This window comes from Palaemon carinicauda, chromosome 12 (assembly GCF_036898095.1).
Source record: "Palaemon carinicauda isolate YSFRI2023 chromosome 12, ASM3689809v2, whole genome shotgun sequence".
Lineage (NCBI taxonomy): Eukaryota > Metazoa > Arthropoda > Malacostraca > Decapoda > Palaemonidae > Palaemon > Palaemon carinicauda.
The window spans coordinates 125,971,083-125,991,859 of NC_090736.1; the positions used below are offsets into that span (position 1 = coordinate 125,971,083).

At 39.1% G+C, this 20,777-nt stretch overlaps 1 protein-coding gene across 1 annotated transcript in view; it reads right to left on the reverse strand.

Annotated features, from left to right (window-relative positions):
* LOC137650628 (uncharacterized) overlaps positions 1–17,215 on the reverse strand; it is an 87,537-nt gene extending 70,322 nt beyond the window's left edge. Inside the window, exon 1 of the mRNA XM_068383817.1 lies at positions 17,106–17,215. Within this exon, the coding sequence (XP_068239918.1) occupies positions 17,106–17,135 (30 nt within the window). The 5' untranslated portion in view covers positions 17,136–17,215. The remainder of the gene's footprint in view (positions 1–17,105) is intronic.
* Between the last annotated feature and the right edge of the window lie 3,562 nt (positions 17,216–20,777).

Consider the following 20,777-nt stretch of genomic DNA (forward strand, 5'->3'; position numbering starts at 1 on the left):
GTACCTCTGTGAACCAGCCTCTCGAAGGCCAGAGGGGAGCTACTAGAGTCAATCTGGTTCCCTCGTGAGAGACAAACTTTTGTAATACTTTGTACAGGACTTTGAATGGAGGGAACGCGTAAAAAACCAGGCGAGACCAATCCAGCAGAAAAGCATCTATGTGGACTGCTTCTAGATCTGGCACTGGGGAGCAGTAGGTCTCCAGCCTCTTCGTTTTCGAGGTTGTGAATAGGTCTATGGACGGACGACCCCAAATCCGCCATAGTTTCTTGCAAACCTCCTGATGCAGTGTCCATTCCATGGGAATAACTTGGTTTCTCCTGCTGAGGCTGTCTGCCATCACGTTCTTCTCTCCTTGAATGAACCTTGTGAGTAAGGTTACATTCCTTTCCTTTGCCCAAACTAGGAGCTCCCTTGCAGTCTAGTAAAGGGACTTTGAGTGCGTTCCACCTTGTTTGGATATGTAGGCCAAAGCTGTGGTGTTGTCGGCGTTTACCTGCACTACCTTGTTTAGAACCGACCTTTCGAACTCTTGAAGGGCCAATAGGACTGCTAACAGCTCCTTCTGGTTGATGTGGAGGCTCTCTTGATCTTTAGTCCACAGACCCGAGCTCTCCAGCTTCCCCAGTGTTGCTCCCCACCCTAAGTCCGAGGCGTTGGTACACAACACAAGGTCTGGGCTCCTTTGCTCCAGCGAGAGACCCTCCTGAAGCTTGACTGGGTCGTTCCACCAACGGAGGCAACTTGTTACAGACTCTGGAAGTGGAATACTTTGTCTCTAAACCCTTCTCCTTGTCCCAATGGTAATTGAGGTGAAATTGAAGAGGGCGGAGATGTAGCCTTCCAAGAGAGACGAACTGCTCCAGTGAGGAGTGTTCCCAGCAGACTCATCCACTGTCTCACAGAACATTTTCTTTTCTCTAGGAAGAGACGAAGCTTTAGGAGAACTTGTTCTATCCTTGAGGGTGATGGAAAAGCCCGAAAAGCTAGACTGTGAATCTACATCCCCAAATAATCTTCTGGGATGGGATCAGTTGGGACTTCTCTGCGTTGACAAGAAGACGCAGTTCCTTTGACAATCTCAGTGTCATATGTAGATCCTCCAGACAGTGATTGGAGGAAGACGCTCTGAGTAACCAGTCGTCCAAATACAGGGAGGCTTTGATACCTGTTGAATGCAGGAAGCTCGCCACATTTAGCATCAGCTTCAGAAAAATGAGAGGAGCGATGCCGAGGCCGAAACACAAGGTTCGAAACTGGAAGACTTCCTTCTCGTAAACGAACCTCCGGTAACGTTTGAAACTGGGATGTATGGGGATATGAAAATAGGCGTCCTGGAGGTCTAACGAGACCATCCAGTCGCCCTTTCTTACTGCTGCTAGCACAGTTTTCATAGTCTCCATTGAGAACTTTGTTTTCTGAATGAAAGCGTTGAGGGAACTTACATCCAGGACTAGTCTCCATCCCCCCAAGTTTTTGGGGACCAGGAATAGGCGGTTGTAAAATCCTGGTGAGTGCAAGTCCTGCACCCTCTCTATTGCCCCTTTTACCAACAAGAGGGACATTTGTAGCAGCAATGCCTGCTTCTATGAGTCCTCTCGGTATCTGGAAGAGAGATGAATCGGATCTCGAACTAACGGGGGTTTCTTTACGAAAGGAATCTTGTAACCCTCCTAAAGCAAAAGAACGGACCAAGGGTCTGCTCCCCATCTCTCCCAGGCCTGCCAGAAGTTGTTCAGTCTGGCCCCTACTGCTGTCTGAAGGCGAAAGCAGTCAGACTCTACTTTGCCCAGCTCTTAATCCCTCCTTTTTGCTCTTCTTCAATCGGGTCAGGAGCTACCCCTACTGACGGATCTACCTCGAAAGGGCTGTGTAAAACAAGGCAAATGTGTTTCTACTTTCGGTTTATGGCTAGGAAAAGAAGTCGGAAGAACTTTCCGAGCTGTCTTGGCGACCAAATCATGGGTGGACTTCTGGGCTAAAGAAGCAGCAACATCAGCAATTCAGACTTCTGACAAGGGGTGACACCCATGGAAAGGAAAGAACACATCTGTGCTCTTTTCTTAAGAACTCCAGCTGTAAAAAGAGCTGCTAATTCATTAGAGCCATCTCTAACAGCTTTGTCCATACAAGACATTATCTGAATAATATTGTCCATGTCAGTATTCTTAAAAGACGAAACTTTCTTACCCAAGGCTCCCAGAGTCCAATCGAGGAAGTTGAACATCATGAAGGCTCTGAAGACGCCTTTAAGAAGATGGTCGAGTTCAGAAGTCGTCCAGTAAATCTTAGTCCCTCCCATGGCCAACCGACAAGAAGAGTCCACAAGGCTTGAGAAGTTTCCCTGGGCAGAGGCAGGAACTCCCAAGCCGAGAAATTCTCCTGTCTCGTACCATACACTTGACCTAGAAGCTAGTCTAGTAGGGGGAAAAGAGAAAGCAGACTTGCCTAGATCTTTTTTGGACTGCAGTCTCCCAACAGTTTTAAGGCTCTTTTCGATGATCTCGAAAGAACCATCTTGGTAAAAATAGGCGCCTGAGCTGCCGTCCCCAAGGTAAACTTCGAAGGGGGGGAGCGTGGAGCAACAGGAACAAAGTGATTAGGAGACTTCTGTAAACACTTTCATGATTTTCTTAAGATCCAAAGAATGCTGTGTAGTCTTAGGCTCTTCTCCTTCCGAGAAGTCTTCCAAAATGTCAGCCGAGGAAAGGGGGTCATCAACCTCTTCCCCCGACAAGACTCCAACTGAAGTAGAGATGTCTACGCGTGCCTGACTTTTGACTGCGCTATCTTGACGCTTGGCGTCATGTTCGACGACTGCTCAATGTTAGTAGTCGCGCTACACTCAACGCCCGGCGTCGCGCCCAGCTCGACGGCCGGCGTCGCGCCCCCCTCGGCGCCCGGCGTCGCGACCCCCCTCGGCGCCCGGCGTCGCGACCCCCCTCGGCGCGACCCCCCTCGGCGCCCGGCGTCGCGACCCCCCTCGGCGTCAAGCTTAACTCGTCGATCGGCGTCGCGTATGGCTTCTTGGTGAACGCTTTCACAAGCTTCTTCGTTCGCTTAAAGCTTAGCTTCACGCCTGGAAGCTTGACGTTTGAGGTCAAGCTTATGAGAGTAACGACGTCCACGTAGCGAAGTTTCCTGACATTCGGGACCTTGGCGAGTTACTTCCTTATCAGCAGAGTGATACGACTGCATAAACGAGGAAAGCTTAAGCTGCACGTCTTGTAGAAAACTCAACTTAGGATCAACTTACGGTAAAGTTAGAGCGGAAAAGTCAGCAACGAAATCACCTTCTTCGTTCCCGTCACGGCGGAGCATGAACTGAAAAAATAACAGATTCCGGAACTTGAGCAGCAATAGGCTGGGCTGGACGCTTGACAGGACTAGACGTTCTAGCAGGACGTTTAGCAGGAGAACCTTCATCAGAGGAAGGAAAACGCTTTGGACTGCTCCAAAGACTACAGCTAGGCACTTGAGGCGATAAAACGCGACGCTGATCTACTGCAACCATTTTCCTCTTAAGAGGTCTAGAAACTTGACGCCAGTCACGATTCAACTGCTTGCTAACCACTGCATCATCCGAAGATGAGGTAAACTTAACCTCAACTTTCCCATGGTGAGGGCGAGCGTCCCGTGAAACGTCAACAGGAACGCTCAAGGGGACGTCTGCTTGAGCGACTACACCTCTCGTTCCCTTTCGCCGTTCGACATTCCTTCTCCCAGGGGTTGGAGAGCTTAACCCTGGATAGGTACGCTCCTCGGACACCCCTTTAAGGGTATACTCGGACGCGAACGACCCCGACGCCAAAAAAAATTCTTGAAAAATCAGTTTTTGCAGTAACCTCCTTTTTTCTTTTGCCAAAAAAAACTTTAATGAATGCTTAAAACAACTGTAAAGATAAATACTACTCAACTGCAGAAAAACTATTTATTATAAATATTTTAAAAAATTAAGTAGAAAAAAAAAGACCTGACATAAAAAGTCATAAAAAAAGTTTATACATATATACACAATTCCTTTTAGGAATTGATTCTTGAATGTTTAGGACACATCTTGATGTATTTTGGATGAAGTCAGACCCATGGAGGTGAAGATCTGAAATGAGAAAAAAAGGGTAACTTTTTTTGGCCAAAAAAACTTGTCCAAATTTCATGAATTTTTTTGGGTACCCAAATGAAATAGGAAGTGGCTAATTTTTTTTAGGGAATAAACATATGTTATCCTAAAATAGAAATATGTAAAAAAATCTTCATTATTTTGTAAATTACATTTATATCAGGGGCCATATCTAAAGGTAATTTTTTGAGTACTTAGAAATTTCGTAAAAAAATACATATATTTAATATATAATATGATATTTATGCAGGTAAAAATATACCAAAATATCACAAATTCTATAGGGAACAAGAATATATATAGATAGGGCAGCTTACGCTTCGGATATGTCCACAAAATGGCCGCCAACCACACTGACTCAGACTCCCTAATCTGCCACTTGAAATGTAGGAAGGGTATGTCAATTTCAAGGTGTTATTTACTAATCTAATTATTATTGGATATGCATAAAAATTGTATGGTGGGTTGCTGGATAATTGACGATTATTTTACGACTATAAAATTAAAATTCTGACCCAAAAAAATCTTTTTGAAGGGAAATAAAATCGAAAAAAAAACAAATGTAAAACAATATAATATTTTAGCTAAAAAAAATTGATGATATTCAATCAAAAAAAAAAGTAAACAAAATTTTCCAACAAATAAACATCTAGAGGAATCATTACTCTGTGATAGTTCCTTAGTACGTAGTAATTTTGAAAGAATTGGGAAAAAACAAAAAAATTGGCAATCACCGGAAAATCGAACACATACCTATATATACGCCATATCTGGCTAAAAAAAAGATAGGCATGGGTAGCCAGATCATCTAGAAACACTTTCCAACACTATGAAAATATAAGTTTTGCAACACTACTTGCCAATTCCTTACGGTAACATGACTAAGCAAAAAAATGCAAAAAAAATAAAAAGGGGCACTCGCGGAAAAATGGCTAACATTCTAATATACAGTAATATACAGCATTTCAGAAAAAAAAAATTCAGCCACGTGCTAGGCAAACCATCAAGGCACATTTTCCGACAAATAAACATCTAAATGAATAATTACTCTGTGATAGTTCCTTAGTACGTAGTAATTTCTTAGTACGTAGTAATTTTGAAAGAAATAGGAAAAAACGAAAAAATGGCAATCACAGGAAAATCGAACACATACCTATATATATGCCATATCTGGCTAAAAAAAGATAGGCATGGGTAGCCAGATCATCTAGAAACACTTTCCAACACTATAAAATTATAAGTTTTGCAACACTACTTGCCAATTCCTTACGGTAACATGACTAAGCAAAAAAATGCAAAACAAATAAAAAGGGGCACTCGTGGAAAAATGGCCATTCTAATATACGGCATTTCAGAAAAAAAAAAATTTCAGTCACGTGCTAGGCAAACCATCAAGGCACATTTTCCGACAAATAAACATATAAATGAAATATTACTCTGTGATAGTTCCTTGGTACGTAGTAATTTTGAAAGAAATGGGAAAAAACGAAAAAATGGCAATCACAGGAAAATCGAACACATACTTATATATACGCCATATCTGGCTAAAAAAAATAGGCATCGGTAGCCAGATCATCTAAAAACACTTTCCAACACTATAAAAATATAAGTTTTGCGACACTACTTGCCAATTCCTTACGGTAACATGACTAAGCAAAAAAATGCAAAACAAATAAAAAGGGGCACTCGCGGAAAAATGCCCAACATTCTAATATACGGCATCTCAGATAAAAAAAAGACATGCACGTGTTAGCCCAACCATCAAGGCACACTTTCTAACACATAAACATGAAAAAAAAAATCAATAATATACGGCAATTCCTTACTACGTAGTAAAATTTTACAAATATTGAAAAAAAAACAGAAATTGGCAACCGCAGTTAAATACCCAATATACCAATAACTACGTCGTATCTGACAAAAACAAAATCACCCATGGGTAGCCAGATCATCTAGACACACTTTCCAACACTAAAAAAGCAAAAGTTTTACGACACTATTTCGCAATATCTTACGGAAAAATGACTTGGCACAAAAATTAAAAAAAATGAAAAAGGGACACTCGCGGTAAAATGCCCGACCTTCTAATATACGGCAACTCAGATAAAAAAACAGACATGCATGTGTTAGCCCAACCATCAAGGCACACTTTCTAACACAAACATGAAAAAAAAATGAATATACGGCAATTCCTTACTACGTAGTAATTTTTACAAATATTGAAAAAAAAAAAACAGAAATTGGTAACCGCAGTTAAATACCCAATATACCAATAACTACGTCGTATCTGACAAAAACAAAGTCATGCATGGGTAGCCAGATCATCTAGACACACTTTCCAACACTAAACAAGCAAAAGTTTTACGACCCTATTTGGCAATATCTTACGGAAAAATGACTTGGCAAAAAAAATGAAAAAAAATGAAAAAGGGGCACTCGCAGTTAAATGGTCCTCGTGGTGATGAACGACATTTTAACTAAAAAAAAAATCATGCACATGGTAGCCAAACAATCCACCAAGACTTTCCACAACTGATAACCTATACAAGTTGCACCATTCTACGACAATTTCATAATACGTAATAACTTTGATAATTATGCAAACTACCTTAGAAGGGTAAACTCGGTCGCGAACGACCCCGACGCGTCTCAGAAATCGGGGAAGGAGTACAGCTACAGCAATGCACATCTGGACACTACTAGAGCGTGTAGGGGAGACACCTCCTGCAGGTCGATCACCCACAAATTCAGTCACGGGGGTGAGTCACGTGAGAAAAACCTGTTTTTTTTTTGATGCTCGGGGTCGCAAACGACCCATCGTACCTATCCAGGGTTAAAAGAGGTCTAAGGCTAGGTGAACAACAGGTTCGAGCAGACGCACTAAACACATTAACCGCACTAAACACATTTACCGCACTAAACACATTTACCGCACTTTTGGCACTAACACGGGCACTTTTAACCCTGGATAGGTACGGTCCTCGGACACCCCTTTAAGGGTATACTCGGACGCGAACGACCCCGACGCCAAAAAAAATTCTTGAAAAATCAGTTTTTGCAGTAACCTCCTTTTTTCTTTTGCCAAAAAAACTTCAATGAATGCTTAAAACAACTGTAAAGATAAATACTACTCATCTGCAGAAAAACTATTTATTATAAATATTTTAAAAAATTAAGTAGAAAAAAAAAAGACCTGACATAAAAATCCATAAAAAAAAAGTTTATACATATATACACAAATCCTTTTAGGAATTGATTCTTGAATGTTTAGGACACATCTTGATGTATTTTGGATGAAGTCAGACCCATGGAGGTGAAGATCTGAAATGAGAAAAAAAGGGTAACTTTTTTTGGCCAAAAAAAACTTTCCAAATTTCATGAATTTTTTTGGGTACCCAAATGAAATAGGAAGTGGCTAATTTTTTTAGGGAATAAACATATGTTATCCTAAAATAGAAATATGTAAAAAAATCTTCATTATTTTGTAAATTACATTTATACCAGGGGCCATATCTAAAGGTAATTTTTTGAGTACTTGGAAATTTCGTAAAAAAATACATATATTTAATATATAATATGATATTTATGCAGGTAAAAATATACCAAAATATCACAAATTCTATAGGGAACAAGAATATATATAGATAGGGTAGCTTACGCTTCGAATATGTCCACAAAATGGCCGCCAACCACACTGACTCAGACTCCCTAATCTGCCACTTGAAATGTAGGAAGGGTATGTCAATTTCAAGGTGTTATTTACTAATCTAATTATTATTGGATATGCATAAAAATTGTATGGTGGGTTGCTGGATAATTGTCGATTATTTTACGACTATAAAATTAAAATTCTGACCCAAAAAATTTTTTTTGAAGGGAAATAAAATCGAAAAAAAAAAATGTAAAACAATATTTTAGCTAAAAAAATTTGATGATATTCAATCAAAAAAAAAGTAAACAAAATTTTCCGACAAATAACATCTAGAGGAATCATTACTCTGTGATAGTTCCTTAGTACGTAGTAATTTGGAAAGAATTGGGAAAAAACTAAAAAATGGCAATCACCGGAAAATCGAACACATACCTATATATACGCCATATCTGGCTAAAAAAAAGATAGGCATGGGTAGCCAGATCATCTAGAAACACTTTCCAACACTATAAAAATATAAGTTTTGCGACACTACTTGCCAATTCCTTACGGTAACATGACTAAGCAAAAAAATGCAAAACAAATAAAAAGGGGCACTCGTGGAAAAATGGCCATTCTAATATACGGCATTTCAGAAAAAAAAAAATTTCAGCCACGTGCTAGGCAAACCATCAAGGCATATTTTCCGACAAATAAACATATAAATGAAATATTACTCTGTGATAGTTCCTTAGTACGTAGTAATTTTGAAAGAAATGGGAAAAAACGAAAAAATGGCAATCACAGGAAAATCGAACACATACTTATATATACGCCATATCTGGCTAAAAAAAAAATAGGCATGGGTAGCCAGATCATCTAGAAACACTTTCCAACACTATAAAAATATAAGTTTTGCGACACTACTTGCCAATTCCTTACGGTAACATGACTAAGCAAAAAAATGCAAAACAAATAAAAAGGGGCACTCGCGGAAAAATGCCCAACATTCTAATATACGGCATCTCAGATAAAAAAAAAAAGACATGCACGTGTTAGCCCAACCATCAAGGCACACTTTCTAACACAAACATGAAAAAAAAAATCAATAATATACGGCAATTCCTTACTACGTAGTAAATTTTTACAAATATTGAAAAAAAAACAGAAATTGGCAACCGCAGTTAAATACCCAATATACCAATAACTACGTCGTATCTGACAAAAACAAAATCACCCATGGGTAGCCAGATCATCTAGACACACTTTCCAACATTAAAAAAGCAAAAGTTTTACGACACTATTTCGCAATATCTTACGGAAAAATGACTTGGCAAAAAAATTTAAAAAAATTAAAAAGGGACACTCGCGGTAAAATGCCCGACATTCTAATATACGACATCTCAGATAAAAAAACAGACATGCACGTGTTAGCCCAACCATCAAGGCACACTTTCTAACACAAACATGAAAAAAAATGAATAATATACGGCAATTCCTTACTACGTAGTAATTTTTACAAATATTGAAAAAAAAACAGAAATTGGTAACCGCAGTTAAATACCCAATATACCAATAACTACGTCGTATCTGACAAAAACAAAGTCATGCATGGGTAGCCAGATCATCTAGACACACTTTCCAACACTAAACAAGCAAAAGTTTTACGACACTATTTGGCAATGTCTTACGGAAAAATGACTTGGCAAAAAAATGAAAAAAAATGAAAAAGGGGCACTCGCGGTAAAATGGTCCTCGTGGTGATGAACGACATTTTAACTAAAAAAAAAAACATGCACATGGTAGCCAAACAATCCACCAAGACTTTCCACAACTGATAACCTATACAAGTTGCACCATTCTACGACAATTTCATAATACGTAATAACTTTGATAATTATGCAAACTACCTCAGAAGGATAAACTCGGACGCGAACGACCCCGACGCGTCTCAGAAATCGGGGAAGGAGTACAGCTACAGCAATGCACATCTGGACACTACTAGAGCGTGTAGGGGAGACACCTCCTGCAGGTCGATCACCCACAAATTCAGTCACAGGGGTGAGTCACGTGAGAAAAACCTGTTTTTTTTTGACGCTCGGGGTCGCAAACGACCCACCGTACCTATCCAGGGTTAAGCTGATTAACATCGGATATATGTTGGTTCCTGTCTGTAGCAAGCGACTTAACCCTAACACCAAGGGCTTGAATAGCGATCATCATGTCCTTGAGTGTAGGCTTAGCGGTGACAGTAGGGGCCTCAGGATCTACCACTACAGGGGGAGGACTAGGTTCAGTGACACGGGAAGAGAATAATTCTCTATAGCGAGAAGAACTACGTTTAACTATCTCTCTCTCTAACTTACGAGTGTAGCGGTCGAAATCCAGCTACTCGCTCTCAGACAACAAAATGCATTCATCACATCGATCCCTTAACTGACAAACTTTACCTCCACATTTAGAACAAATGGAGTGGGGGTCGATAGAGGCTTTAGGAAGGTGGGTTTTACAGCCTTTTACACACTTTCTATAAGCTGGGGAAGAGTCAGCCATTTTGGCAAAATCTAGGAGAGGGGTCAAAACAAGCATTGGTCAAAGTAAATCAAAATAAAAAAAAGGTTCCAGAGAATCCGTAAGCAAAATCCAATCAAGCGAAAGCCAATAAGCAATACGAGTACATCAAATACTGCAAAAATCCAGGTTATAACTAGTGAATATTCCAATGTTGTCGCCAGCAATGGCGGCAGGGAAGATCTGAGGATTCATGGAATGGTTACAGTTACCTGGCGAGTGGTGGCGCTAGTAGTACACCTAGCTACCCAATCTGCGATTGCTTTGAATTTCTGCCGTGACGTCAGGGACTTAAGCTAAGTCAGATGTTTAAAAATCACCTCATTTTATATTCCCATAAAATATCATTTATCATACACGCCATTTTATCTTACTATATTACTTTTAAACGTTTTGTTATTACCTTGTCACGCCCAGATTTCACATAAATACTTGCTCTGGACAAGTTTCCCATTCTAGTTCATTCATGTTTACTCTCTAGACTCCGTTGTTTTTCCGTTAACCAATCACGAACACATATGTATGGAAAGTTTGCACAGGGGGGGGGTTAATATTTCCCAACACCCTTCTCTTATCACTTCATACCGCTTCCACAAATCCTTTTCCGTGGAGGCCTTTGTCCTAGTCATGTCTTTATTATTTAAAGTGAGGTTTTTTCGTATTTTATGATGGAAGTTATAGAAACTTGTAAAGATTGTAGTATTCCATACTTAAAAGCATTTGCTAAATTTCATGGGGAATTTCTTGATACGTCATCCAGTGTTGATAATTTCCTTAAATCACAACGTAATACCCCAACGTTTACAGTGTCCCAAGTGCCGTTCATAGAAGTTAAGACGTCACAGTCTCAACACCCTGGTGACCCACAAGTTTCGTCGTCCGGGTCATAAAATTCATCAATTTCTTTAAATTTTAATGTTTTTAGCGTGCGCACATTACCACTTGCTAGTACAAGTTTGTGACCTGGGAAGGGGGTCTGGGGGCTTGTCCCGGCTAGGGGTTGTGACCTGGGAACTACTAGGTTAGGTTAGGTGGGTTTGTTAGGTTCTGGGTAAAGTTTTACTGTATTACAGATTCTCATTTCAAACAGAAAATATGTTTTCCTGTAGTAAATTAAGTGATTTGATCGAATTTGACCTTCATTTCAACCGCAAACAAACATAACCAATTCGCCTAACTTTAAGTAGCCGAACTGGTTGCTGATATTACGGATGAAATGAAGGTGAAAACCTGTTAAATCACGTTATTTTCTACAGGAAAAAATTTTCTGTTAAATTTTTAGATATAATGTCTTTTGATATATAAATTCTGTTAATATATTTAAATATAATGACTTTCAAATTCCGTGTCACTTCACTCACGTATGTACTGCGAATGCTAACATTAGCAACGTTACGAAGAGTTACCAACGTTACGATGTCACTGCTAACGTTAGCAATGCTACAGTAATATTAGCATGTGTATCTTAAAGCATTTTCCACATACCCTTTACACAATATACAAAAAGGTACGAAAAGGGTACAGAACTTCATAAACTCACCTAACCTAGAAGTTCATAACATTAATAACACTATGTATAATGATTCTTGTTCTGCCACTGGCTCGCTTACGATCGCAGGAAAATAAAACAAGCTCGTATGTACTGGCAAGCGGTAATGTTGAGCTGCTCACACTAACATTAGTAATGTTACTCAAACATGGAATGTTACGATAACATTAGCAACACAAAATATAATGGTTCTTGTTCTGCCAATGGCTCGCTTACACTCGCAGGAAAATAAATCATCAAGCTCGTATGCACTGGCAAGCGGTAATGTTGAGCTGTGCACGCTAACAAAGTAGTAAAACTAACACATTAAAATTTTAAAAATTAACGACTTACTTTTATGGCCACGACGACGAAACTTGTGGGTCACCAGGGTGTTGTGGCCGAGTCTTTGATGTCTTAACTTCTTTTTGGATTTCACCAAAATACTTTCAAGTATGCATTACTGCAGAAGTTACAAGTTTCTAAAACTTTATCGTAAAATACGCAAAGAGACTTCACTCGAATTAACTAAGACCTGTCTTGGACAAAGGTTTCCATGGAAAAGGGTTTGTTGGAAGTGGGGGTTGGAGAGTCTTTAACACCCCCCCCCCCCCCCGGTGCAAACTTTCCATACATATGTGTTTGTGATTGGTTAACGGAAAAGCAACGGAGTCTAGAAAGTAAGCAAGAATTAACCAGAATGGGAAACTTGTCCAGAGCAAGTATGTATGTGAAATCTGGGCATGACAAGGTAATAAAATGTATAAAAGTAATATAGCAAGATAAAATGAAATGTATAATAAATATTTAATGGGAATATAAAATGAGGTGATTTTATAAGATATCGGATAATAAATAGAGTAATTCTTGGGTCAAACGAAATATGTACACGAGGGTATTACATAAAAGTAATGGTACAGTTGTACTGGATCAAGTAATATACTTGAATAAAGCTGGTAAAGTCAAATAGTTACATTTCACGGCTAGAGAAGAAGAAATTCTATTGGTGGAGGAGGAGCCTATGCGCGGGTTTTGGCGCAGAGGGTTGAAACCTGCTGTGTACAAACGAACGAACGAGAGCGACTACAACCGACAAGTAGAATGACAAAAAAATTAAAAACACTGCTAATGTTAGCATTGTTACGCTAACATTGCCGCAGCTCATTATTACCGTATTTTTCCACGGGACATAGCCTTTGCAACGGCGCCTCCAAAGTTTATCCAGTTATACACACAGATTTGTCTTTTCCTCCGTTTATTATAAATCCAAGAAGGTAATGTATAAAGAAGAAAAGGCTTGTTTTACCATTGTATACCGTTTCCCGGTATGTTTTCCCCACCCAAAACCCCGAGTTCCCACCGGGGGAACCTCATTATCGTAGGATAGATATATATATATTTCTGAAACTATTCATTTGCGACGGGAACGAGTGTCATTTTCGAAGAGCGGAATTTTTTCTATAGAAAATAGATATTTTCCTAGGTTACATTGTCCTGCAATACAGTACAATAATACCTGGTTCTGTACCTTTTTTTTTGTGTGTAAAGGGTACAGTATATGGAAAAATGCTTTAAAATACACATGCTAATATAAGCATAGCATTGCTAATGTTAGCAATTTCAGCACAACATTGAGTTATGTTACCAATGTCAGCATAACATTGCTAACGTTAGCGTGCGCAGTACATACGTTCTTGATGAGTGAAGTGAGGATGGAATTTGAAGAAGAGCCATTATATTTAAACCTTTTAACAGAAAATGTATGTTTTCCTGTATAAAAGAACGTGATTTAACCGGTTTTCACCTTCATTTCATATGCAACAACAACAACCAGTTTGGCTACTTGAAGTTAGTCGAACTGGTTTTGTTTGTTTGCGGTTGAAATGAAGGTCAAATTCGATTAAATCACGTCATTTCCTACAGTAAATCATATTTCCTGTTTGAAATGAGAATCTAAAATAGTACAACTTTACTGGTTTGGGCATGCTCTTTGCACCACCGGAGATCGAGTAGTAGGCCTACACCAAAACATTCAACTGGGCTCCAGAAGGCATTAGAGTTGGAAGAACCTGGCCTACATGGTTGAGGACTATGAAGCGTGAAGTAGATGGTGAATGGAGCATCGATTTAAAAGCTCACGATAAGAGACAACTGGAGAAATCTAACAAGTGGCCCTTTGCGTCAACAGGCGTAGATGATACATATCGCATTCCAGTATCTTCAATTATAATAGGTTTTCCGACAGATTAATAACAAACAACCTAATTTCTAATCCACTTACTTAACCTTATTTAATCATTACAAAGTTTAACATCAGCATCTCAGCAGATATATTTAAAATTGGAAAAATTTTTGACAAAGGACCAAGAAATTTTGGTAATATTTTACTGTATTACAAGGCAATGTAACCTAGGAAAAAACTTTCTTATAGAAAAAATTACGCTCTCTTTGAAAATGACACTCTTTCCCGTCGCAATATCTATCTATATAAACGTAAAACAAGACTTTTCTTCTCTATACATTACCTTCTTGGATGTATAATAAACGGAGGAAAAGACAAAACAGTATAACTGGATAAACTTTGGCGGCGCCATTGCAAAGGCTGTCTTATGAAAAAATACGGTAATCAGAGCTGCCAACTGTGATGTAGATCAAATGTTAGCTTAACAAGCTAACATTAGCAGCGTTTTTCATTTAATTTTTCTCATTCTACTTGAAGGTTGTTGTCGCTCCCGTTCGTTCGTTTGTACACAACAGGTTTCGACCTTTTGCGCAAAAACCCCGCCTCCCTGCGCAGAGTCTGTTCCTCCACCAATAGGATTTCTTCTTCTCTAATCGTGAAATGTAACTATTCATCTTCCTACCAGTTCTGTTCAAGTCTATTACTTGGCTAGTTATGTAATACCCTCGTATAAAAATTACGTTCGACCCCAGTAATACCCGTTTAATTATCCAATATCTTATAAAATCACATTATATATACCCATCAAATATTACTTATCATACACTCCATTTTATCTTCTATTTTACTTTTATACATTTTGTCATTACCTTGTCACTCCCAGATTTCCCATAAATACTTGCTCTGGACAAATTTACCATTCTGGTTCATTCGTGTTTACTCTCTAGACTCCGTTGCTTTTCCGTTAACCAATCACGAACCCATACGTATCTAAAGTTTGCACAGGGGGGTTAATATTTCCCTACCCCCTCATTTTAACAAACTCTTTTCCATGGAAACCTTTGCCCAAGTCAGGTCTTTGTTAGTTCAAGTGACGTCTTTTTGCGTATTTCACGATTGAAGTATTAGAAAATTGTAGAGTTCTGTAATCCATACTTGTAAGTATTTTGGTGAATTCCAATGTTCATAAATTTCTTAAATCTCGTAATGCAATATACCAACTTTTACACTGTTCCAAGTGCAGTACTAAAATAAGGCAATGCAGTTAAGAAGCCACAGACTCACAGTCACAAGTTATCCCCCATGACCCACAAGTTACGTCGTCACGGTCATAAAAGTAAGTCATTAATTTCTTTAACTTTAATGTGTTAGTTTCATTAAATTTTGTTAGTGCAAAGCTCAACATTACAGATTGCCAGTGCAAACGAAATTGATGTTTCATTTTCCCGTGACTGTAAGCGAGGAACAAGAACCATTACTGTATATCTAACGTTGCTAATGTTAGCATGCGCAGCTCAACATTACTGCTTGCCAGTACTTACGAGCTTGATGTTTTATTTTCATGCGATCGAAGCGAGCTAATGGTGGAACAAGAACCATTATATATAATGTTATCATAAAAGTGCTAACATTGTGGTAACGTGACTGCAGTGATATCGATTAACATGAAATATATAACAAAGGGCATTATATTGGTTTGTGACCTGGGAACTTCTAGGTTAGGTTAGGTGGATTTGTCAAGTTCTGTACTGTTTTTGTACTTTTTTATATATTGTGTAAAGGGTATATGGAAAAATTCTTTAAAATACACGATAATATTACCGTAGCATTGCTAACAATGCCACCGTAACGTTGGTAACGCTTTGTATCATTGCTAATGTCACCGTTCTCAGTACATACGTGAGTGGAGTGACACGGAATTAGAACAAGTCATTATATTTAAGCATTTTAACAAAACATATATAATAAGACATTATATTTAAATATTTAAACAGAAAATATATGTTTTCCAGAAGAAAATGTGATTTAACCGGTTTTCACCTTCATTTCATCCATAATAACAGCAACCAGTTTGGATACTTAAAGTTAGTCGAATTGGTTGTTCTGTTGGTTTGCAATTGAAAAGGAAGTCAAATTTGGTCAAATCACCTTATTTACTACATGAAAACATATTACCTGTTCAAAATCAGAGTCTGTAATACAGTAAAACTATACCGACATTTTTAATTTTGGAACGGTAAGGGCTACATGCCCTCCTATATTTTTCACCGGCAATGAATAATTAAATGGAATCTAATATAAAGTTAGGTGTTAAGTCAAGCACTGGGACATCAAAGGTCATTCAGCACTGTATACTGCAAATTATTCAACCATAACCATACTCTAGCATTTGGCATCATTTTAACTTCTAAACCCAAACACAACTTTCATAAAATAAATATATAAACGCAAAATAAGGAGGGATTAAAAGGATGGGGTGAATGTAGTTCGTTTGGACAGGGTAAGCTACGAATACCGTTGTGCAAGGGGTTATGGCGGGTGTACCCCCTGGGAGGTGTGTAGGTAAGAAGATGACTCCTATGTTAGGTTAGGTAACGTTCTTGTGTCTATTTACCTTTGGAAAAGTTTAACATGTGCCAACAAACTACAAAGGCTCCAAAAAGATTAAAAAACATACTAAAATTATTTAACGCTCACTATATAAACCAATACTATGTATATTTTTTTTTCAAGTACAGGGTACTAAAATTCCCCCAGTATATTTCTTAAAGGTTTGTCCTGGGGAAAATTTTCTCCTCAAAAGATTGAAAACAGGACAACCGACTAAACTATTTTCGATAACTAGTCACTTGACAGGTATTACAAAAAGGGGAAGTCTCCCTTCACCACTCTTCTTTAAATAAATGTGGGTTACAAGCATACGGCCAATACGCAGCCTAGTTAAAACGATACTCCTCCTACTTGTAGCATTAAAAGATGACAATTCATCCAAAGAAAGATAGAAGGCATGGTATAAAACAAGTTTCAAATTCATGGCCTACAGTGACAGAGCAATTCATTAATTGTTACTTACCCAATGACTTCTCTTGATACCGCGCTCCATCCTTATCTCCAACTGGAAACCTTAATCGACACGAGCGACAGTTCAACGAGTAGGATACGGGAAGCTCAGAAAGAGTTCTACTTGTGAATGATTCAGACATTCAGACTGTACTGCCGAGACTGCCGCCAGTGGGAAAAATCTCTAGGCAGGCATCAAAAACCTTAACTGATTTATTCTTAAACATATCCAAAATGTATATAAGTTTGTTCTTAAACAAAATGGAGTGTTCCTTTGTATATAAAACCAAAGTGTTTAATGTAAGGTGAGTAGTAAGCAATTGTTATTATTCGTCTGGCAACGGCGTACAGTTCTCTGAAAACACGAAGTGAGGAAGTGCTGTTACCCTGTTTCGTATTTAACAAGTCATCTGGTAGTTAGACTATTAGAGGACCGTTGAAGTGATAGTCAAATTTTCAGCTGTAAAATTATAAGGATAATACTGTTAACACTTTGTTTCGCGTACCAATACAGTAGTTGTCTATTGACAATCATTTTGTTGGTTTGGTTTTCTATTTTAATATTTTTACCCTCCGATAGCTTCATACCGTTTTATCTAATGTAACTAGAATCCCGCTTTTAGGCGGGACAGTCACGCTTTTTTTTTCAAAGTTATCAAAATGTCCCGCTTTTATTTCACTTACGATTTTGTCCCGCTTTGTTCCGGTTTTTATGTGCTATAATAACGAAACTGTCCACATTAATGAAATAGTAGACTACTGATATTTTGTTAAATTTTGCCACTCCAGTGAAAAAGTGAAAAGTATGAATATTAAGGTAAGTAGAAAGAAATTTCTGATTGATTCTCTCTCTCTCTCTCTCATATACACATACATACACATACACATACATATATACATATGCATATACATCCATCCATATACCAAAGGCACTTCCCCCAATTTTGGGGGGTAGCCGACATCAACAAGAACAAAAAAAAAAAAAAAAAGGGGACCTCTACTCTCTATGTTCCTCCAGCCTAACCAGGGACTCAGCCGAGTTCAGCTGGTACTGCTAGGGTGCCACAGCCCAACCTCCCACATTTCCACCACAGATGAAGCTTCATACTGCTGAGTCCCCTACTGCTGCTACCTCCGTGGTCATCTAAGGCACCGGAGGAAGCAGCAGGGCCTACCGGAACTGCGTCACAATCGCTCGCCATTCATTCCTATTTCTAGCACGCTCTCTTGCCTCTCTCACGTCTATCCTCCTATCACCCAGAGCTTTCTTCACTCCATCCATCCACCCAAACCTTGGCCTTCCTCTTGTACTTCTCCCATCAACTCTTGCATTCATCACCTTCTTTAGCAGACAGCCATTCTCCATTCTCTCAACATGGCCAAACCACCTCAACACATTCATATCCACTCTAGCCGCTAACTCATTTCTTACACCCGTTCTCACCCTCACCACCTCGTTCCTGACCCTATCTACTCGAGATACACCAGCCATACTCCTCAGACACTTCATCTCAAACACATTCAATTTCTGTCTCTCCATCACTTTCATTCCCCACAACTCTGATCCATACATCACAGTTGGTACAATCACTTTCTCATATAGAACTCTCTTTACATTCATGCCCAACCCTCTATTTTTTACTACTCCCTTAACTGCCCCCAACACTTTGCAACCTTCATTCACTCTCTGACGTACATCTGCTTCCACTCCACCATTTGCTGCAATAACAGACCCCAAGTACTTAAACTGATCCACCTCCTCAAGTAACTCTCCATTCAACATGACATTCAACCTTGCACCACCTTCCCTTCTCGTACATCTCATAACCTTACTCTTACCCACATTAACTCTCAACTTCCTTCTCTCACACACCCTTCCAAATTCTGTTACTAGTCGGTCAAGCTTCTCTTCTGTGTCTGCTACCAGTACAGTATCATCCGCAAACAACAACTGATTTACCTCCCATTCATGATCATTCTCGTCTACCAGTTTTAATCCTCGTCCAAGCACTCGAGCATTCACCTCTCTCACCACTCCATCAACATACAAGTTAAACAACCACGGCGACATCACACATCCCTGTCTCAGCCCCACTCTCACCGGAAACCAATCGCTCACTTCATTTCCTATTCTAACACATGCTTTACTACCTTTGTAGAAACTTTTCACTGCTTGCAACAACCTTCCACCAACTCCATATAACCTCATCACATTCCACATTGCTTCCCTATCAACTCTATCATATGCTTTCTCCAGATCCATAAACGCAACATACACCTCCTTACCTTTTGCTAAATATTTCTCGCATATCTGCCTAACTGTAAAAATCTGATTCATACAACCCCTACCTCTTCTAAAACCCCCCTGTACTTCCCAGATTGCATTCTCTGTTTTATCCTTAATCCTATTAATCAGTACTCTACCATACACTTTTCCAACTACACTCAACAAACTAATACCTCTTGAATTACAACACTCATGCACATCTCCCTTACCCTTATATAGTGGTACAATTCATGCACAGACCCAATCTACTGGTACCATTGACAACACAAAACACACATTAAACAATCTCACCAACCATTCAATTACAGTCACACCCCCTTCCTTCAACATCTCAGCTTTCACACCATCCATACCAGATGCTTTTCCTACTCTCGTTTCATCTAGTGCTCTCCTCACTTCCCCTATTGTAATCTCTCTCTCATTCTCATCTCCCATCACTGGCACCTCAACACCTGGAACAGCAATTATCTCTGCCTCCCTATCATCCTCAACATTCAGCAAACTTTCAAAATATTCCGCCCACCTTTTCCTTGCCTCCTCTCCTTTTAACAACCTTCCATTTCCATCTTTCACTGTCTCTTCAATTCTTGTGCCGGCCTTTCTTACTCTCTTCACTTCTTTCCAAAACTTCTTCTTATTCTCTTCATATGACTGACCCAGTCCCTGACCCCACCTCAGGTCAGCTGCCCTCTTTGCCTCATGTACCTTGCGCTTTACTTCCACCTTTTTCTCTCTATATTTTTCATACTTCTCTATACTATTACTCTGCAGCCATTCTTCAAAAGCCCTCTTTTTCTCTTCCACTTTTACCTTCACTCCTTCATTCCACCATTCACTGCCCTTCCTCATGCTGCCTCCAACAACCTTCTTGCCACATACATCACTTGCAATCCCAACAAAATTTTCTTTTGCTAACTTCCACTCCTCCTCTAAATTACCAGTTTCTCTTACTCTCACTTCGTCATATGCCATTTTCAACCTTTCCTGATATTTACTTTTTACCCCAGGTTTTATTAGCTCTTCAACCCTCACTAGCTCCCTTTTACATCCACCTACTCTATTCCCCCACTCTTTTGCTACAACCAATTTTCCTTCCACCAAAAAATGATCAGACATACCGTTAGCCATACCCCTAAACACATGCACGTCTTTCAATCTTCCAAACATTCTTTTTGTTATCAACACATAATCCATTAATGCCCTTTCTACTACTCTTCCATTTGCCACTCTTACCCATGTATACTTATTTTTATCTTTCTTCTTAAAAAAGCTAGCACTTATTACCATCTCTTGTTCAACACACATATCTACCAGTCTCTCACCACTCTCATTTTCACCTGGTACGCCATACTTTCCAATGACACCTTCTACCTCTCCAGCACCCACTCTAGCATTTAA